This window comes from Gekko japonicus, unplaced genomic scaffold, assembly GCF_001447785.1.
Source record: "Gekko japonicus isolate JY-2015 unplaced genomic scaffold, Gekko_japonicus_V1.1 scaffold2326, whole genome shotgun sequence".
Taxonomy (NCBI): Eukaryota; Metazoa; Chordata; class Lepidosauria; order Squamata; family Gekkonidae; genus Gekko; species Gekko japonicus.
This window is the reverse complement of record NW_015165890.1, coordinates 114,279-136,574: the sequence shown is the minus strand read 5'-3', so window position 1 is coordinate 136,574 and position 22,296 is coordinate 114,279. Positions and strand designations below refer to the sequence as shown.

Sequence of the window (22,296 nt, the reverse complement as noted above, 5' to 3'; positions counted from 1 at the left end):
TTAAAAAATTCTGTTTGAGCAATAGCAAATGATGTGAGAGACTATAAGAGAAAAAAAATCCATATTGCAGGTAAGCAAAGTTAAAACTCACATTAATATTATTATCAATATACTGGGGTCTTATTTTTAAGGTATCTTTATAGTACGTATCCTTACCCTCCCCAAGGTTTAACTGTACATTAATCAGTAATAGTTACTTTTGAACTACTGAACAATTTTACCCTTTAAGTCTCTCTAAAATATTTATGTTCCTATATTCATCTTTACTGTGACCATTTACAGATATACCAACTTGCTTTAACTGAAAGGATAAAACCAGTTCCTAGCAAATATAGACTTAAATCCAAATTGTAGTGTGAGTCATTATTTGATATAATCTTTTTTGAGGGATCAGACTACCAAAAGCAATCAGAGCCTTGCCAGATGATAAATAAAAGTAGCACTGTGATAATTAGTAAATTCACTGCCACAGGAGGTGGTGGCGGCTACAAGCACGGAGAGCTTCAAGAGGCTATTAGAGAAGCATATGGAGCAGAAGTCGTTCAGTGGCTATTAGCCACAAGGTATAGATAGGAACTCTCAGTCTGGGGCAAGTGATGCACTTTATTCTTGGTGCAGCGGGGGGGGCAGTGGGAGTGCTTCTAGTGTCCTGGCCCCACTGCTGGACCTCCTGATGGCACCTCGTATTTTTGGCCACTGTGTGACAGAGTGTTGGACTGGATGGGCCATTGGCCTGATCCAATATTGGCTTCTCTTATGTTCTTAAATACGGAGGGCATATGCATCTTCAAGTCAGAAACAAAAATATATGGGAGTTTATTCTTCCAAATGGGGTTATATTATCTTTCTTCTAAAGTCAACACATCTATATTCTTTTCAACCATAATAATAAATTTTGATTAAGAATTCAGAGAATATTCAAAGAAATATGAATTCTGCAGTGGTAAATGAGTTATAAAAGCATACTGACATGTCCCAAAAAATTTTTTTTTGAAAGCATTATCGCAAAGTATTAGAATCCTTTGTTTGTGCATTGGTTATCCATGTTATATAGGTAATATTTCAGAGACATTTCTGACTATATATTACTTTCCAAAAGGCTATATCACATCCTCAAAAGAATTTGTGCAAGGTTATGAGAATGAAATTTGGGAAATCTGTTTGTCAAACACTGCAAAAGTATGAAAAATATTTTTAATAATTCATAGGTTACCCTTCTGGTTCTTACAAAACTATAGATAATAATTTTCTACCTCCAAGCATTTTCCCTCTGTTCTAATCAAGCTCATTACAATATGCATTGTACCACTGCATCCTGAGTTCCTCCTTTACAACACCCCTCTAGGGTTGCCAAATCGGGCCGGGGGGCGGGGAACCCCCTGCTTCCGCGGCCCGATTTCCGGCGCAGGGGAATTCCGGCCCGGGGGGAACTCCGCCCCCCAAGCTGCGTCACCATATGGTTTTCCCCTCCGACGAGCTCAACCACGCCCCCAACGTCAGCACGTCGCCCATCACTTCCACGTCGAAGTTAACTTTCAAACAAGGCAACTGTGATATGACTAGAGAAGACTGATGGAATTGTATCCAACTGTACAATGCTGCCAATATTTAGCCCATTTTACAATATTTTTCCACATATTAAAAAATCAATACTGCAGAAACTTTAATGACACCTTTATAAATTGCAAACAAATGGGATAAAAAGCTTGAGTCACTTGGGGGGGGGGTTTGCATTGTTTCCAAAATGAGCTTTCTGTGAACATGGAACTTGGACATAATTCCTCCTCCTTATGTTACAATGAAAACATGCAAAAAAACCCCCCTAGTTTTATGTACTTTACTGAATACATTTATTTGAAAGTAATTTCATTTATTTCAGTGGAATGTAAATGAGCGGAAGATCAGGGATCCATAGAATTTATCACTATCAGTTCCCCAGAAACCTACCATTAACACACCAAACGACCACCAGTCTGCACTCTGTGTATGTCCTCGCCGATTAACTACTTCTGGTGCCATATATTCAACTGTTCCACAGAAAGAGTATGCCTTTTTCTCATGATCAATAGACTCCTTGCTTAAGCCAAAATCTAGATGTGGAAAGGGGGGTGGGGGAACAGTAAGCATTTCCCTGTCAGAAGATTATTATTTTTGAAAATGTGTTACTTACATAGCATATATTCCACACCTATACTCTCTTCAATATTGTCTTCCACACAAAAAGGGTCTAACCTTTACTTATGGAGTTAGGGATGCCAGGTTGGTGTCTGGCACCCTAGAGCTTTTGGGGGTTCAGAGAGGCACATCATATAGTCAGTAGTGATAACCTTAGGAGTCACCAAAGCTCTATGGTCAACTCAGATTTTTTGGCAAAATCCTAGAGCATGGCTCCCATTGTCATGACATCACATTTATTTTTTACTGCAAGTGACATCATGTACCAGTGCAATGCCAGTAAGCCCATCCCTTTTCTGCCCTATTGCCCGCTCCTGTTGGCCTTTGGGGGACTGCCAGGTCTCCAGCCACAATGGAAGACCTGGTATACCCATATGGGGCAGAACCATGCTTTTACATACCTGTTAGTTTAATATGCCCTTCTTCATCAAGAAGTATGCTACAAAAAAAAGGGGGCCATTTTAAAATGTCTGAAATCTGGTTTTGATTGAGTTAAAAATAAAGAGTGCAAAATGATTACATGCAATATTGAGAGCATTAAAATTAAACCCTGAAAAGATATTTATTGCATACTTCTATGTAACAGAATCTATTTTAATTATGCCTTTCAAGATAAATCAATGTTAACATTAAGAAAATTATTCAGTACTTTTTCACATGAAGTTTTGGTCCCTCTTTTCTCTAATATACCACAGCTATATTTGGAATGTGGTGGAAACATAGTATGTTTTAGTTTAAAGAGGTAATGAATATATAATTATAATATGTACCTTATAATACGTAGCTATAATTATAATATGTACCTTAGTTCTTCATATTTAGTGAGAGGTAGCAGCTAACAAAGTAACTTGTGCTTACTTTTCTGGCTTTAGGTCCCTGTATATTATTCCCAAACTATGTAGATGATCTAAAGCAAGTGCTAATTCAGCCAAGTAGAATTTAACATCATCTTCTGTGAACATCACCTATAAAGGAAAAGTCACAATAATTTCCTTAGGGGGAAAATTATCTAAATGGAAAAAGATACATTCACAGCTAGAAGGAATTAGTATTGTAATTAAAAATTAGGATCCAGAGCATTTATTAACCAAGCAGATCTGGCATTTAATACAAATGAACCTACATCAGGTATCAAATGATATTTCAATAGACTGTCCCATCTCAATGATTTACTCTATTCTTCTATGTAGCTGGTTTGGATAGAAGGAGGGGAAATATCCAATAGAAATTGTGTATGGGAATCTAACATGTAAATAAGGTAGCAATCAAATGACATTCAATGAATTTAGAATTTGGGAGGAACATTTCCCTGAGTACATTTCTTTAAAATGAAATCAAACCCTGATAAAATTACCTCTATACTGTAAACACTACTTACCTCTTTGGATAGGCGTGTAAACAAGTCCCCTCCCCTGAGAAAATCTAAAATAAGGTAGAGCTTCCCTTCTGTTTGAAAGGCTGAAAAAAGCAAACAATGTACGTTAGTGCAGTCACATATAGTGCAGAAACATATTTAAGTACTGTTACTATAAACAAGCAAGAAGGGGACCTCTGAGGACTTGCACAGAAGGGGAAATCCCATATTCCCCCTTTCTCTTCTATCTGTCTGCAGCAGCTCCCCACTCTCCTTACCTCCAGCTCAGACTTCCTATCTCTCCTGCTACTGGCTCCTCCCACCCCACTAGCTCAGGTCTGGCTTGTCCCCCATTGCTGCTGGTTCTATCTGTTCTCTTCTTCCGCTGCCAAAATGTGTTTCCCTGCAACAGTCACTGCCACAATTTCAGGGGCCATTTTGGGTTGCAACTGAAAAGACTACCTAGACTCCAGGTGTTTCGGTGACATCTTCACATGTACAGATAACAGCTGCGTGTTACTTGCCTCATTAGCCAGCACTTGGCTATCAGATATATGGACTGATAATCAACATTGTAAGCACAGTCTGTGGCTGTACACAGATGCCATATAAACCTATTTGGAACAGCCACCGACATGGTTCCCTTGTCATGTTCATGTACCACTTCCCTCCTCCACCCCTTGCATATAAACCACGAGAAAAAGGCATGGTTTGGGAAGCCTTCAAACTCAGATTTGCCAGTGTATTCAAGGACAGGCTCCTGGACACATTAGAGCCTCACATAAACCAGGATTCTAAACCATCCACTTTAGAATCTTGGTTTGTGTGCTGGGTAGAAAATAACCCCAAATTTGCTCAGATGCTGGCACACAGGCATTGCAGCAAACTGCAGTGAAACTGATAGCTTCCACAAACAGCAGTTTTAACTACAGTCCACAAAGGATGGAACGTATGGGCAAAGCAAACAAGCCATGTTTGTTCCCATCACATTCAGAGGTTTACCGTGACATCTGAATATGGTTGCTTATTTCAATAGCTATTATTATAAATAGATTTATTTTCCATACTAGATCACACAAGTTCATTCAAAAGTATTACATTGTAAGTGATCTACCTTGACAAATGTGTGCATTGTGGATGAGAGGCAGATGGGCAAGACATTCTGTGACAGTTACAGAGATGGAGGGCTAAGTTGGCATTCCAGAGACAAGCAGAGTATGGGAGAGATATACTTCATCAGATATAGAGGGTCATTTACAACCCATGTGTTAACACCTCTTTATCCTATGAAAGTCAGTTCATATATAAGAACAACCTTGCTGGATCTGACTAGTGGTCCATCTAGTCCGGTATCCTATCTCACATGGTGGCCAACCAGTTACTAGTCTAGAGGGTCGACAAGTCAAAGAGGCCAAGGCCTTCCCCTGATGTTGCCTTCTATCACAGATAATCAGAGGTTTACTGCCTCCGAATGGGGAGATTCCCTTTAGTTACCATTGCTAGTTGCCACTGATGGCTACTTTATAAAGAGATAAAAATGGGCAAGTATTTTTAAAAGACCAGAAAACGGGAATTTGGCAAGGGAAAATTTTGCATAGAAAATATACAAACTGATCTTTAAGAGGCTTCAAATGGTAGCACCACCACCTGCAGATGGGTAAGAACGAGACTAACTCCAGTTTGTGAGCCATGAAGTTACCTATGTTGAATGATAGGGATAAGATCTCACATGCCTACACTTTAATGAATGAGAACTTTACTAATAGATTTGTAGGAATGGTGTACTTCTTACTGTATTTTGTTTCCATATTGATGGGATCAGGATTATATGCACAGATGGCCAACACAAATGTCATTGTGGCAGAAACACCTAGTAATTTAAGAAATTAAAAACTTACCGTAATGTAATTTGACAATAAAGGGATGATTAACTTCTACTAAGATGTCACGCTCCATTTTTGTCCGAACACGATCTCGAACTATAGAAGAAGATCCAACAGTTAGCTCAGATTAATAGTACTAACTTGGCTATGCATATGGTTCGTAGTTTTGTAGTTTGCCTTTCTCACTGAGACTCAAAGATGACTACACAGTTTAAGTTGACAGAAGTCCACACAAAAGAAATCTAATCAGTTATATACAGGCTGGCAGAGTCTAAATCAGGGGCCAGTTTACAAGCTAAATGTAACTGAAAGAAGATACTACTAGCAACAGTTTGGTGTATTGTATTGGTTTAGGAAGCGAGATTATTTTTAATTCTGTGAATTGCCCTGAGCACTTTGGTGGAGAGGCAGTGTAAAAATATTTTTAAAATAAATAAGCTTCTCTAGTAAGGCACTTAGGTGCATTAATAATGCAGTCACTCAAATCAATAAATGAAAAGCTCATAAGCAAAACCATCATGAACGCAGGCGAGGAAAGAAAATCACCATGGCATTTAAATTTAGAAGTGATTCAACAAGGGCATTGGCAGTATAGCATATATGCTGAACACAGATCTAGATCTTACATTCTGACAGCAAATTTCCACGAAATAAGAGCTGCAAAAGTGGCATATCAAGAACTATAACAGAAAGGTTGCCGAAATATCTCTGTGAATGCCTAAAGTATCACAGAATTGCCTGACAGTGTCTTTCCCCCCAATATACTATTTTGTCAGCTATGATACATACTGACAAGGATATAATAAATAATAAAAAAGCATTTCCTATCAGGATTTTTCTATGTCCGATGTCTCAAATTCTAATTTCTTAGAATGGTTATCAGAATAAAGGCAGTCTTTCAAAACAATGAATAGAAGCTCGTGCAGCAAGTCAACACCAGAAGATGGAAATTGTTTTGAATGTAGTCTATAGGCACAAGTGTGCCAGATCCAGAAACACATTTAACCTAGTCATTTTCCTAAACTGCCAATCTGTTTCTGAAACTCATTTTTAAAGCAGAAGAAATCAGTATATGTTATTTCTGGGTTATTTATAAAAGGATTAAATGTGTAGAAATGGTATTGTTACCTTTCAGTGTTGCCTTTTTTAATACTTTCATTGCATACAGCTGTCTGGCATCAGATCCTGAGATTTTTTTTACAAGGAATACCTGTATAAAATACAAGTTTAAAATGTTCTACAGCATTTGCATAAATCCGTACAAATGAGGTGAACATTCCAAGGGCGATATTCTCTGCTGTTGTTGCACATCTGAATGAACAAAATTCATATATACACTTCATGCATGTAGATTCTATGCACAGTGGCAAGTATGATCATAACCCCATACAGTTATCTGCAGACTTTTAACAGAGGTATACATGTGTCAACTACAATATACAATGATCCCAACTAAATTATACCTTCTAACCTTTACTAAAACTAGGCCTGAGCAGGGGTCATTTCGTAGAAAAAGAGCTAGGGGGACTCATTAGCATAACTCATTAGCATATGCCACACCCCCTGACATCACCGGAAGTGTGTCCTCCCCACAGCCGGCGGCGACCTCCAGCGGGCACCAGCAGGGAGCTCCAGGCCCCGCCCTCCCGCACCTCACCCGGGGGGATGGCGTCCCCCCGCATCCCCCCCCAAATGACCCCTGAGGATAGGGTACGGCAGGCACTGACACTCTCCCACATGTAGACTCTACATGCTCTGAGGTACACGTGAACACAACAAATCCTAGTAGTACAAATGTACTAGCATTCCAGTTATATTTCTGGAACAAAATAAGGATGTGTGACATACCTATTACCTACAAACACCACATGCTCTTTTGCTCTTCATAGGAAAGACAAACACTAAATATAGTGTTGATCACACATTCTTGCTTACTGAATTAGTTATCCATGGAATGGTAAAACTGAGTGACCTAGGCATTACTTAAACTGCCTCTGGTTTTATCCAGCTGAATTACAGCAGGGAAATGGATTAGTCTATGATATAGTTAAACTGAGTACTGAAAAGTTACATTAAACCTAGCCACAACATTTCCATTAATCTCTGAAGAAAATATACAGTTATGACAAACAAGAGAATGACTGATATGCTCAGCCAAATAAAATATCTCCATGAAGGGGGGGCAGCTCACACCAAACTTCCAGCACTTTAAAGAAAATCCCCTACACACACTACCACAGTAACTGGGTTTTATCCAATGAACGTTCCACCAGAGGAATGTCCATTGGATGCAACATTTTCCCTTCTCACAGTAGCCCCCTATGACTTTGCCAGGGGTCAGAGGACCCTTCCAGACAAAAAAGGCACATCAGTCATTAGACTGAAATGAGATGGGTGGGGAAGACTGCTCCTTCTCCTCCTGTTATCAGAACAACCAAGAAATACAGCAGCACTTGTTTCCAAGAGATGTATTTTTTCTTCTAAAGGTGTTAAAGCATTAAGCTAGACCACAAAATGTGTTTCATTTCAGATATCAGGGGTGCCCCATAGGAAAGATATTTAATGGATTTAATTTTGAGAAGTGTGTATTGAGAATCAATGGATTTTAACCACTGACAAAGAATAGTCAAAATGTAAACCAGACAAGGAAATGTATGTTAATTTATTCTTGAAAAGATAAAGCATAAATTTGAGTGGACCCAATGAGATTTCAAGAAATACCTTTAGTTTAGAAAAATATTTGACAATTGGCATTCCTCCATATCTGAGCTATGGCAACAAGCTAGAGGAGATAAAGTAGCCTTTGAAGATTAGAATAAAAGATTCAGTATTACAAAGGAGCTGCGGTGGCTCAAGTGGTTAAGACGCTGAACTGCAGGCTGTGGAAGGTCAGTAGTTCAGCAGTTTGAGACCTGGGTGCCGCATGATGGAGTGAGCTCCCATCTCTAGTACCAGCTCCTGCCAACCTAGCAGTTCGAAAGCAAAAAATTGCAAGTAGATAAATAGGTACCACTTCGGTGGGAAGGTAACAGCGTTCCGTGCGCCTTGGTGTTTAGTCATGCCGGCCACATGACCACGGAAACGTCTTCGGACAGCGCTGGCTCTTCGGCTTTGAAACGGAGTCGGATTCGACTGGCTTTCGAGCAAGGGAACCTTTACCTTTACTTTATTACAAAGTCAGCTAGGGTTTCCAGAACCCCCCCCCCCAGTGCAGGTAGGAGTCCCCTACTGCCAGGTCCCACCTCCTCGCAACCAATAAGTTGGCTGGCGGGGGAGAGACTTACCCCAGAAAAGAGGAAGATACATTCGATGTGCAGTGATGTCTCTACATCACTGCCCACATGACCTGGAAGTGACACCCTCACGTCCGGGCAATCGTGGCATCACTCTGGTATTTGGGCGAAAGCTCTAGGATAGAAGCCAGATTTACCATTGAGTTTTTCCCAAAATACCAGAGCATTGCTCCAACGTGATAATGTCACTTCCCGGTCATGTGGGGAGTGACATGGACACATCACTGTACATCAGATGGGCCTCCCTGCTTCTCCTGGTAAGTCCCCCCCCCCCAATCCCTCACCAGTTGCCAGGAGGGACCTGGCAACCCTAAAACCAGAGTAACCATTTTGGAAACTCTGAGTACTACTGGTTATAGCAAGATTTTCAGAGTAGCTGGCACAAATCCAGAAGACCTTTTCTTACCTTTCCAAAAGACCCCTGTCCCAGTACTTTAAGGAGCTCAAATTGTGAAGGATCTGCTTTTTCATACCCTTCTTTGACGTGATATGTTATTGCAATCTCTTTAATGTTGCCTTCTTCCTGAGAAAGAAAATAAAATAACGCTCTTGTTTCTTGCTTAGAATTCATGCCAGGAATAATTTTTACAAGCTTGTATTTAACAATTCACAGATGTCAAAGAATTATAATGCAAATACTAACAAGCCAAATAGAGATTTCATTAAATGTTATGATGGAGAAATTACAAAAAAAAGAGAGATTCAAACAACTAAATTCCCTCCATTTGGAAAAACCATCAATTTTGGCATGATTGGCATAGCACCGAGAATCAAATGTTTGTAGACTAAGAAAATACAAAATAGCAGAAGTTTGGTATTTTACATTTTAAAAGTTAAAGAAAATAATAATAGCCATCTGATATTTTCAGCTGCATGGAAATATAAAGAGGAAATGCCAAGTTTTGGTCAGTATTGCATGCCACTTAATACCTCTTAAAAGTCTTCTTTACCTAAAGGTAACGTAACTGCTACACTATACATTTTAGTGGTTCGGTTTGCCCCCGTTACAGTCTTGACTTCTGCTTCTTTAGAACTAGTTTGTACTTTACACAAAAGTGAGGAAACAGGAAAGACAAGTGACTCACTTCTGCTTTTGTTAGATAATTCACAGGCCGCAGAAAAAGCAGAGAAAGCAGCAACGCATCCTTTGAGCTTCTGCTTTCCATACTGGTAAAACCCCACCTGGTTTGCACAAGAGGCATCCCTGCTACACCCCCACAGTTACTCTTAGCTTTCCCAAGCTGAGTTTAGCAAGAGTATCAACATGCAACCAGGACCAATAGGGTTCTTATTTTACACTCACAATAGGATTGCCACCTTTAGGTTGGGAAATTTCTGGAGATTTGAGGGGGAAATCTGAGAAGGGGGGGGTTGGGAGGGATCTCATCGAGGTTTAATGTCATTGTTTGGGATGGGCAAAAACCAAACTGTGAAGCAAAGTTCATCAGGAATTTTGCCCTGTTCATGGTTTGCAAACAGAAGTCATGACAAATCTACCATCACAAACTTCCATGAACTCTGAGTCTCTTTAAACCCATGCTTTCTGTTCTCTGCAAAAGCTGCAAAAAGAGCTGAGCGGCAGGTAAGTGGTCCCACCACTCAGGTGTTTCGGCCTGTCTCGTGCAGTCCCTTTAAAAATTAAAGAGACTGCAGAAGACAGCTGAAAAACAGTTAAGAAGCAGGGAGGTTATAATTCTGGGAGCTCTTCAGGCACCACCTGGAGGTTGGCAACCATACCTCACAAACACACCACCAAATAAGGGTAGACTGAGGTGACTGTAACTAGTTCAGTTCTGTCCAGTGAGCTTCATGATAAAGCAGGGATTTGAACCTGGTTGCCAGAATCTAGACCAAAGTCCAGCTACTATGTATTTATGCAAAAGACTGCATTATTTCAGAACAACCAATAGTTAAGTATCTGTACATGATTTGTGGTAAAAAAAAATTGCTTCAAGTTCAACCAAAGATAGAAGGTGATAAAACACAAGCCAAGCGGAGAGGTAAGCAACGGGTGGAAGACAGAGTAGAAGAAAAAGAAAACAGAAATAAAAGGCAAGATATGTAGTAAGTTGGAAGAGGAGAATGCCCGTGTATAATGTAAACAATGTGGCTTGTATAAGGGAAGCATTCTGAGATGTATGTGGATCCCATACCACACTAAGCATTAAAGGTAAGAACCCAGACCTTGAACTGAGTCTACCACCGAGGGTGAACATATTTCTGCTGCCCCAAATGTAAAAGGAGGGGCTGGAGGTTATTTTGTTTTAGTTTTGTTTTATACACAAGTCACTCTTCCCCCTCTTTTCTCAACTAGACCCTCCCCCCTTTTATTTAAATTATTTATATGCCACCTCATAGCAGCTTGAAGCAATATACTATTCTAAAACCAATCAATAAAAGACACACCAAAACAAATCAGTAGCATCATCGAAAATAGCTTCCAGTTACAATTTAATTTAGTACTACTAAACATGCTCAGTTTACATGAAGAAAGAAAATCAGCCACACAAATCACCAAAAGCCTGGGAGATTAAGATGTTTTTAATCTGAGTCCTAAAATTTAAAGAACATGCCAGATGTAAAGTGGCAGGGAGGGAATTCCACAGATCCTGGAACAGATCTTTTCTCTCATAACCACTGCCACAGTTTAGTAAACGGAGACACATGAAATAAAGCCTCTGATGTTGATCTTAATGTTTGAGTAGGTTCATTTGTGAGGAAGAAGTCTTTAAGTAGCCAAGTCCCTGTTCATTTATGCAAACAGCAGCAATGTGAAATACTAAACCAGCAGTTTGTGTAGCTCATTCAACACTGGCAAAATACATTCTTGTGCTGATGTATCAGCCTGCAATCTTGTATTTTGCACTAGCTGGTTTCTGGAAGTTTTTGAAGGCAGCTCCACATAGAACATATTGCAGTAATCAAGTATGACTAAGCCTGGGATATGTATCATTGGTCAGATCTCACTGTTCCAAAAAGGAAAACAGTTGGTGAACCAACTGTGGCTAGTTAGACACTATGTGACACAGATCATCTGGATATCCCTTGCACTGATAGGTCAAATAGCATTTCCCCCCAAGCTGCAAACCTCATCTGTCAGGCAGATGTTCTTTCCTGGTGAGCAGCACCTCGGTGTTACCTGGATGGAATTTTAGTTTATGGGCTCTTATCTACCCCATTAATGGCCCCAGACACCTTTTCAGAATGTCCACTGCTTCATAAATAAATGTACATATATAGAAAAAAAGAGAAAGAAAGCATACTGGTAACACATTCCAAAAATCTAGACAATTTCCACCAGCAGTGTCATGTACATGTTAAACCTTCTGCAGTGGTGAAGAACCTTCTAAAATAGTCCAACTTCATAGGGTGATGGGACAAATTCCTTGAAGGCCTTGGGGGAGTTTCTGGCTGACATAACTGGTGCTCGTATTGATATTCCGACTCATCTCAGGAACTCAGATACATATTAAACAGAACGGAACTGTACAAGATGTCATAGCACAAGCACCATAGGGTCTAAAAGAAATCTCCTAGCACATCTTCTGAAACAACTCACAAATGACTCACTTCACAAAGTAGCTACACTAACAAACAAAAGAGTTCAGTTTTTTCAGTTAGGACATTTACATTTCTTCTCTTTGTTTCAAGGTGTTCAGAAGGTATGCATGCACAATAATCATGCTCTGCAGGGCCACAGGAACACAGTGATGATACAGTGGTTTAAAAAAGGATGACTCAGGGTTGGCATACATCCCTCTTTTACAAGATTTCCTTTTCCTCCACTCCCTTAATGCAGGAAATGGTCTAGAAGGATTTATTTTCCATCAGTTATAAAACCAATCCATTTTTTTAAAAGGTAAAAGTGCAATAAAATACATTGGTAACTTTCTAAACAAGGCACATCATGTATAAAAGTAATATTTATCAGTTACTATGCCCTAGATAATTAATGTTGCATGGTATATTTCATAGAAGAAGCTAAACCTCATCCCTCTGAAATGGGCTGCTTTGGGGATAAAAGAAGAAGCCTCGAAAAGGTTTTGTAATAGAGAAAACTGTTTCAAAAAAGAAAGACTTCTATCACTTAGCTTGTTAAATCCATTAATAAAATGTTTAATCAAAGGCTTACACGCTAATCAAATAGTTTTTATTAGAAGTTAAAGCATGTTTTTGATAATTTCGGCTATTTTCATATGGACTCCTACACCTCCATCCCAATAAAAAAAACAGGATCACATTAAAATGTAATCTGCAACATCTTCAACATTTTTGCTGGTAATTAGTCTGTAATGTCTTAAAAAAAAAAAGGTGTAACATGCAGATGTCTTAGGACACATGTACTGAAGAGCCCAGTAATTTTGGACAGCATGGAAGACAAATGCATAAGAACAGAACTAAAATAAAATGGCTTTGAGCTGAGGTCAGGTTAACTAATGAGGCTCAGGACTTGACAGCCACCAGCACAACCATGAAGCTGTTCCAAAATATCTAAGCCCTAGAGTTACCAGCTTCCAGGTGGGGCCTGGAGATCTCTTGTCATTTCAACTGATCTCCAGATGACAGAGGTCAGTTCCCCTGGAGAAACTGGCTGCTTCCGAGAATAAACTCTATGAATTATACCCTCATTGAGGTCCCTCCCCTCCCTAAACCTTGCCCTCCCCTTCTTGTGCACTAACCTTTGCTTGGTAAGGTTTACACTGTCAGGGACTCTTAAACTTGTCCAGTGGTGAAGAACCTTCTAAAATAGTCCAACTTCATAGGGTGATGGATCTGTACAAATTCCTGGAAGGCTGTGGGGGAGTTTCTGGCTGATGTAACTGGTTCTCCTACTGATATTCTGGCTCATCTCTGGAACTCAGATATCCCAGGTGGCTGACAATTGCACCAAGGCTTCTGTGACAGGCTATCAACTGAGAGGACCCACGCAGCCTCCTATGATTTCAAGGGAACCAGATTTATTTTAAACTATAAACCTTCCCCTCAGATACCAGGTATTCGAAAGGTAGTGAGTATCTAGGCTTTGGATTTGCTGCTGCGAAGTAGGTTTTGTGGTGCACAAGTAGAATATGGAGGTCACTGAGGCAGGAATTATATATTAACCACCAAGGAGATTTATTTATTTACACATTAGGTTTCAAGGAAAAGATTAGCAGCACAGGACTCCTGACAGACAGAAGAGAAACCTGGCTGAGGAACGTTACTTTAGAGAGTAGTTTCAATTTTATTTAATACCTTCCAGCATAAATAGGCTTTTATCAATTAGCCACTAGGTTGGATCCTAACACACACACGTTTCCACCCACACCAGCCTGCCCTTTCCCAAGAGTCAGACTAAATGGCACAAGGTCTGCTCATTGCCAGAAACAGCCCAAAAACTGGGTATTGTATTCTCTTTCAGAAGTAGAGCCAAACCACTCTACCACACAGGGTTGCCACACCAGGGCTCTCCCACTTTCGGGTACTTCCCCCCCCCCTCCGGAATCATCCTCTCTTACCTGCAGAAACCCAGAAATCATTGTGACGTGCCTACAAAAACTGAAAGTGATGTAGGCACATTGGGGGGCGACGCTCTGGTTTCTGGACAAAACACTATGATTTGAAGCGAATGCTACCATACACTTTTGCCCCAAAATTAGAGTGTCACCCCCGAATGTCCCTGACATGCCTATTTACATATGCATGTCGCAACACTCCTCCCCACTCCTGGAAAGCCCCTCCCCCACTGGATGAACACATCCAGCTACTAAGCACACTGAGGAAGAATCAGCATGGATTCTGTAAGGGAAGATCTTGTCTCACTAAACTTTTTTGAGTTCTTTGAGTGGGTAAGAACAAGGCTGATACATAGATGTTGTTTACCTAGACTTCCAGCAAGCTTTTGGTAAAGTTCCTCATCAAAGGCCCCTAAGTAAACTCAGCAGTCATGGGACAAGTCCTCTTGTGAATTAAAAACTGGTTAATTAACAGGAAAAAGAGTGAGTGTAAATGGGCAGTTTTCACAGTGGAAGGTGGTAAGCAGTGGGTACTTGCAGGGGTTGGTACTAGGTCCAGTGCTTTCTAACTTGTTCATTTAATGATTTGGAGTTGGGAGTAAGCAGTGAAGCGGCTAAGTTTGTGCAGGACACTAAGTTGTTCAGGGTGGTGAAAACCAGGGAGGACTATGTGGTGCTCCAGAGGGATCTGTAAAAGTGGGTGTCAACATGTCAAATGAGGTTCAACGTGGGCAAGTGCAAAGTAACACACATTGGGTGCGTTCAGATGGGGGCTTTACATCGGTATAGGTGCCGGTTGCAATCGCTGTACTCACCGGCACTCAGACGGCGAACATCTGCCTCCTGTCCCTAACCGATGTACAGCCCTTTACACCGTTGCACTCTGCCACTAGGTCCCAAGTGGTGGTATACGGAGTGCAACGGTTGCTTCCGATGTACCCCGGTGTCTGATCGTTCTCCACCGGTGCCTAGCCATTTCCGTCGGAAGCCTGAGGCTTCCGGTTTTCCCCCACCATTTTTTTTTAAACAGAGCGATATGCGCTTGAGCGAAGCTTCGCCCTGAGCGTTTGTTTAAAAAAAAAAATCCCTTGCTTTACCTATCCGGAGGAGTCCGGGACTTAAGGGAGGCCAGTTTGGGCTTTAAACTTTAAAGGTAAATCCTTACCTTTAAAGTTTAAATGTAATGGGGGGGGGGTTGAGCATACGCAAAGATCGGCATTCTGTGAATGGCTGCCTATGCGCATGCTCAAACTGTTAAAAAAAAAACAAAAAAACGCTGACGCCCGCAGCGTGTGACCGGGCGTACACCGATGGGAACCGCAAAATGGAGGTAAGTGTGATCGCGTTTATGCCGGCAGAAAGCCCCCGTCTGAACGCACCCATTGAAGCCAAAACTCCTAACTATAAATATAAATAATAATAATGAACTGGTGGTAACTGACTAGGAGATCTTGAAGTCGAAGTAGATAATTCACTGAAAATGTTGACTCCGTGCGAGACTGTAATAAAAAAGGCAATGCTGTGATGGGGATTATTAGGAAGGGGATTGAAAACAAAACAGCCAGTATCATAATGCTCCTGTATAAATTTATGGTGTGGCCTCATCAGGGGTCATTTTGTAGAAAAAGAGGTGCATGAGCTCATTAGCATAACTCATTAGCATATTTGCATATGCCACACCCCCTGACATCACCGGAAGTGTGTCAGAAGGCAACACCCACCGCTCAGGCTTCACCCCCAAAAACTCCAGCCTCGCGGGGCCCAGTGGGAGGATGTCCAGCAAGTAGAAACACACTACCCCCCCAAAAATAGCTCTCCCTAAAAACAGAAAACCACTCTAGCCTTTTACACTTACATAGCTTCATACTGGCCAAACTGAATCACATCAGAGAGGTTTAAATTTAACAAGCGATGTTGCATACATTGCTCAAGTATGCTTTTGGTATGCTGTCTGTCCACTAGGCATTATATATAATTGTTCAACTGCTGAGTAATAGCAGCAGTTGGTTTGCAAAATGTTTATGATTCCATTACAAATAAAAAAAACTACTGAGAAGAGGGGAAACTATTTTTTAGAGCATGATAGAGGAACTCCTAATTTACAGTTCTGAGCATCTTAATATGCAGTATGGGGTTGTGCTGCAGACTTACTGGGATTAAGTGGTGCTGGATGCAAAATATAGTCATGGAACTTGTTGGACGACCTTGGGACTGTTACTCTTCCTCAGCCTAAGCTACCTCACAAGAATAAAATGGAGCAGGGAAGAACCATGTACACTGCCCTGAAATCCTTGGAGAAAAGGTGGAATAAAAATGTGCTAAATAAATAAAGATGCACCAAAGACTACAAGGACACAAGAGCAAAAGAATGGCCATTCTCCCTTTGAGAAAATAACCAACAGTTAATCAGACGACATGGACATTTAAATGAAATCAAGCTATGTTGACTTCACCAGTAACATACTGCCAGTGTGATGTGATAACCCATTCCTTGTAAGGTAGATATTCAGGAGGAAAAAAACCATGGTCATTCTTATATTACTGAAGATTTTTAGAGGATGCACTAGGTCATGGGTAGGCGACCCCTAGCATGTGTTCCAAACAGCAACATGCCAGATCATTTTGCTCAGCAAGTCTGCTCCTTTGCTCCACCTCAAAAGAAGGAGTACAGCAGACAGAGCACAACTCTGGGGCATTTTAAAACCAGTAGTAGTAATATCAGGACTTCCTTTGGACCCACTTCCAATGAGTGCCAGAAGTACCAGGCTAACAGCTGGTGCTGTTTCTGCTCAATCAGCAGATGTGGGAGGCTGACAGTCACATGTGTGATATCACCATACAGGCAGCAGAGACAGGTGGTTTAAGTTTGGCAAGCCCTGGATGGATCACTATGCATGGCTGAAGGCTGGTCTTACAGATCACAGGTAGTGCACAACATCCTTAAGTCAGAGCAGATTTTATTTCCCCTCTCCACAACTCTCAGCAAATAAAAAGCACAGAATACAATTAAGCAAATCCATTTTCACCAAAGATTTACAAAGCATCCTGTAGCTTTGAAAACTCATTTGAAGCAAAGGTTTCCCATCTATTCCCTACCCCACATATATAAGAAATGTTTCCTCACTAAACTAATGCAAGCTACTTTCAGGCAAGTGGAAGAAGAGACGGGTTTTGTTTTGTTTTTTACAAATTTCCAGTGTCTGAGAGGGGAGACTGGCTGTTGGTCCAGTCAAGAGCTTTGGAAAGCCAAGCTAACAGATCTCCTTCTGTCCCTCATCATCTCTGTTCTCCCCCCCTCAAGAGCAAACTAATTTCTGCAGCAGCCTAATCGCTCACAACTCTAAGGCCAGCAGCTCATTTTTGCTCAGCAAGTCAGCAAAGGAGAATTAAGTACAGCAGAGTTAAGACAGAGCACAACTCTGATCCTGTTCCTCCCCCCCCATCCTCCAAGTGCTCCGGAGCAAACTAATTTCTGCAGCAGCTAAATCGCTCGCTCACCACTTTAAGGCCAGTTGCTCACAAAGTAGACGTTGTGCTCACAGCTTCACAGGACTCTGCAGCTTAGAGGGACTAAAAGCTGCTGGCTTCCCTGCTGCCCCCTGATTCCGTTTGTGAGCCCAGGAGGGATCCGGCCCCTGGGGCTGCAGCGACACTTGAAGGGAGACATGTGGGCCCAGGAAGGCAAGGTGTGTGTGGGGGAAAGCAAGCAGGCAGGGGAAGGCAGGAGGGAGACCCCAGGCACAGGTGGGGGGAGGGTGGCCGAGCGAGTGGGCAAGGGGCTTGGCGCGCATGCCTGCCTCGCCGCCTCCATCCTCTCCTTCTCCTCTTGGTGCAGCAGTAGGGAGTCAGAGAGGCCAATCCCCTTGGTGGGAGGGGGGTGCCGGCATCGCAGGGCTTTCTCATGCCCTGCGCTCCGGTGGCAGTGGGAAGAAAGGTGTCGGCCTCGCAGAGCTTTCTGCGGGCCTCAATTTATCTTCCTTCTGCCTCGTGGCCGACTAACGGCTGCTGGGAGCAGGGGGCGGGGCTTGGTCATGTGCCCGCCCCCTGAACGCCTCACTCCCGGAGCGCCACTCCGGGGCGAACTGACCCCTGGCCTCATTTGGAATATTGTGTACAGTTCTGGTCACTGCACGACAAAAAATTATTTATTTATTTATTATTTGTATTTATAGCCTGCCCATCCTGTAAGTGGGCTCAGGGCAAGTAACATCATAAAAACAGAACAATAAATACAATTAAAATTAAACAAGTTAGCAATTCAAACAATAATAATAATTAAAACTCAATCACACTTCTGACGGTCACTGGTTATATGATTCTTTAGCATATTATTTGGGTATGGACAACCACCTCAGGGAGGCCATATAAAGACATCTGCTGCCTCAATCAAAGGCCTGGCGGAACAGTTCCGTCTTACAGACCCTGCGGAATTGAAGATCCCTCAGGACCCTAATCTCGACTGGGAGCATGTTCCACTAGGCAGGAGACAGGGCAGAAAAAGCCCTGGCCCTGGTCGAGGCAAGATGGATGTCCTTTGGGCCAGGGACAACCAGGAGATGTTGGTCCATAGAGCGTAACGCTCTTCGGGGCATATATGGGAAGAGGTGGTCCCGCAAATATGTGGGTCCCAGGCTGTGTAAGGCTTTGAAGGTAATTAACAACACCTTGAAGTGAATCTGGAAGTCAACTGGCAACCAATGCAGTTGCCAGACCATCTGCCAAATGTGAGCCTGCGTAGGCGCCGATGATATTACAGCATTGGAAAAAGTGCAGAAAAAGGCAACTAAAATGATTAATGGGATGGAACACCTTGCCTATGAAGAAAGATTAAAGAGGTTAGGGCTCTTTTGCTTGAAGAAACGACTGAGGGGTGACATGATAGAAATTTACAAAATTATGCATGGGATAGAGAAAGAAGCGCTTTTCTCCATTTCTCACAATACAAGGACTCGTGGGCACTCAATGAAATTAATGCAGTAAGCTTGGAACAGATAAAAGTACTTCTTCACCCAAAGAATAATTAACACATGGCATTCACTGCCACAAGAAGTGGTGGCACCTACAAGCACAGACATATTGATAAACATATAGAGCAGAGATCCATAAGTGGCTAGTAGCCACAAAGTATAGATGAACACTATATCTGTGACAGTGATGCTCTGGATTCTTGGTGTTTGGGGGACAACAGTGGGAGGGCTTCTGGAGTTCTGGGCCTGCTGGTGGACCTCCTGATTTTGGTCACTTTGTGACACAGAGTGTTGGACTGGATGGGGCCTGATCCAACATTGCTTCTCTTATGTTCTTAACATTTAAAGATGTGCTGCGATATACTTACTAAACATTTCACAAAAAATATTCTGTTTACCATATCTTGGGTTCCATTTCATCAGCAGTTTCACAGACCCCTGGTATTTATGTTGTGGAGTTCTCCAAGGCTGTTTCTGATGATCCCCCATGCTATTCAACATCTAAATGAAATATTTGGGAGTGGCTGCTTGGAGATTTAGCCATCATCAGTATGCTATTTCTCCTTTCCAAGATCATCAGACAAGGTGCAGGATGTTCTGAACAACTGCCTGGAGGCAGTAACAGGCTGGATTAAGAATGATGTACTGAAGCTTAGTCCATACAATATGGTAGCATGCTTGGTCAATTCTATAACAAAAGAGGGATTGAAGAATACGCCTGGTTTGGTCAGGGTTGCACTCTATTTGACAAAGTAAGGTGGTGGTTTTAAGATGCTATTTGATCCATGTTTACAGCAAGAGTCTCAGATCTCCTCACTGACACAAAACAGCTGCAGCCTTTCCTTGAGAAAGGTAATTTGGCCAGAGTTACCCAAACTAGACTACTGCAATAGACTATGTCTTCAATTTGTAACCTTCATCTTGTTCAAAATGCAGCAAGCAAGACTACTGTCTAGAATGAATTACAATACACTACACATGTGTGAAAGGATATACGCTGGCTACCAATTTGCTTCTGGACTTAATTCGTTCTGATTATTACAGCTTTAAGGCCCTACACAGCTGGAGGCCAGGATGATTGAAGGACTACCTTCTGCATGAACCTGCGAAGATGCCTGCAGACATCATCTGGAGCACTTATCAGTGTACTACTATTGACTGGGAAAAGGTGGGTGATCGGGCTTTTTCGGTGATGGGGCTTCAATGATCAACAAGCATTTGCCTGATGCCAAGTATTCCAAGTTTCTGACATAAAGATGTATTTATTTATTGAGACTTTATGTGGATTTATTATTATTCTTGCTGCTGTTATTGATCTTAGACTGCTAAGAAATTTACTGTTATTGCTGTTGCCTTAGTATAAGTGAAAACTACTTTACAGCTGCTGTATTTCAATACGGAATTAGTTTACAATGGTGTCCATTGACTATTGTATTATCTCTTGTGAACTGCCTCAAGCACTTTTGGAAATAAATTATCTAAGTAATTACATTGTCATAAAGTACCTTAATCCTGGGTATATTATATTTGAAGAAATCAGTGAGCCAATTGTGAGCGCAGCCTACATTAAGCTTTTTGGACTTTGTACGAGACAAAAATTGTTTTGGAATTTAAGTTAAAATGTGTAGGTTGTCTGTAGAATAAAACAAATCTGCTCTTTGTTATTACTGAGATGTAAATGGCTGAACAACCAGTTTGACCGTTATGGGAACCATCCTCTGAAATTCTAAAGTGCAACCATTTCCTTTCTCCTCTTCTTGCATACGGCCAATTAATTAAAGACTTCCAGATTTGAAGCACACCATGTTTTGTTGTTACATCCAAATACACACATATACCCACAGAGAATGTTCCCCTTCAAAGTAAAATTAGTAAAAATTAAACTGCCATTTGGAATCCTGGTTTTGAGAAAATAGCACAAACAATATTTGTGGTTCAGATGCAATGTGGTTCAGATACTACAGTGTTCTATGAATCCAGAAGCTTTTCATTACTGGTCACATTTAAGAGAGGAGAGAGAGTGTGTGAGATGATTTCACAGGCTTGTTCACTACATTTAGCACCACATACTGAACCTACACAAAAGGATGGAAGTTTTTTTAGTCACCAAAAGTAGATTTTACTAACAGTACCACACAATTTTACGAATTTAACTATGGGCAATAAAAGCTGCCAAGTTGCAAGTCAAAAGAATTTCAAAAATATTTTGGTTCTCTCAGCAGTTTAAAAACCGGTTTTGTCAAAACTTAAGGCTTGATAAACTGATTAATTTGTATGAAACCCTCCCCAAATTATGTCAGAAGGTGTTTTAACGTTAGGATAGAGTGCAAGTTTGAAGCCATCCCAAGCTTAGGACTTCATTCACGTAACATTAAAAAGGGCTACAGGACAATTAATATTCATTCAGCTTTCAGCTTAGCTTAGCTGAAAATAATATACAAAGCAAAGAAGAAAACATATACAGAGACTGAGAAGTTTAAACACGGGGAGATGGCAGAGAAACTAAATGACTTTTTTGGCTTCTGTGTTCACTGTGAAAAATGTGGGGCATGTACTCATGCCACAGCCCCTATTTTCAGGAAGGGAGTCTGAAGAACCTAACCAAACTGAGGTGACCAGAGATGAAGTTCTAGACCTACTGGGGAAATTAAAAGCCATTAAGTCTCCAGGTCCTGACAACATACACCCAAGAATTCTTAAGGAACTCAATAATGAGATGGTTGATCTACTAACCCATATATGTAACTTATCGCTAAATTCAGCTGCTATACTAGAAGACTGAAGCACAGCAAATGGATCCAGAAGGGAACCAGGAAATTATAGGTTAGTCAGCCTAATGTCTGTCCCAAGCAAATTTGTAGAATCAAAGATAGAATTGTAATCAAATTGTAAATTTGTAATCAAAGATAGAATTGTTAGGCTGCTGAAGGACAAAGGCTGCTGAAGGAAAATAAGCATGGCTTCTGCAGAGGGAAGTCCTGCCTCACCAATCTTTTGAAGTTCTCTGAAGAAGTGAACAAGCATGTAGACAAGTGACCTGGTAGACATTATATACCTGGACTTTCAAAATGCTTTTGACAAGGTACCTCACTAAAGACTCCTAAGTAAACTTAGCAGTCATAGGATAAG

At 41.2% G+C, this 22,296-nt stretch overlaps 1 protein-coding gene across 3 annotated transcripts in view; it reads right to left on the bottom strand.

Moving 5' to 3' along the window:
• Positions 1 to 22,296, bottom strand: part of RPS6KA3 (ribosomal protein S6 kinase, 90kDa, polypeptide 3) — a 66,215-nt gene that overhangs the window by 29,237 nt on the left and 14,682 nt on the right. For 2 of the 3 annotated variants that reach the window (XM_015411333.1, XM_015411334.1), the window contains exons 3-9: positions 9,112 to 9,228; positions 6,541 to 6,622; positions 5,428 to 5,508; positions 3,554 to 3,633; positions 3,034 to 3,140; positions 2,577 to 2,614; positions 1,948 to 2,090 (exon numbers count right to left, since the gene is read on the bottom strand). In XM_015411333.1, coding sequence (XP_015266819.1) covers positions 1,948 to 2,090; positions 2,577 to 2,614; positions 3,034 to 3,140; positions 3,554 to 3,633; positions 5,428 to 5,508; positions 6,541 to 6,622; positions 9,112 to 9,228 — 648 coding nt within the window. Of the gene's footprint in view, positions 1 to 1,947; positions 2,091 to 2,576; positions 2,615 to 3,033; positions 3,141 to 3,553; positions 3,634 to 5,427; positions 5,509 to 6,540; positions 6,623 to 9,111; positions 9,229 to 22,296 lie in introns of those variants that run through there. The other variant, XM_015411335.1, reaches the window with a different exon arrangement.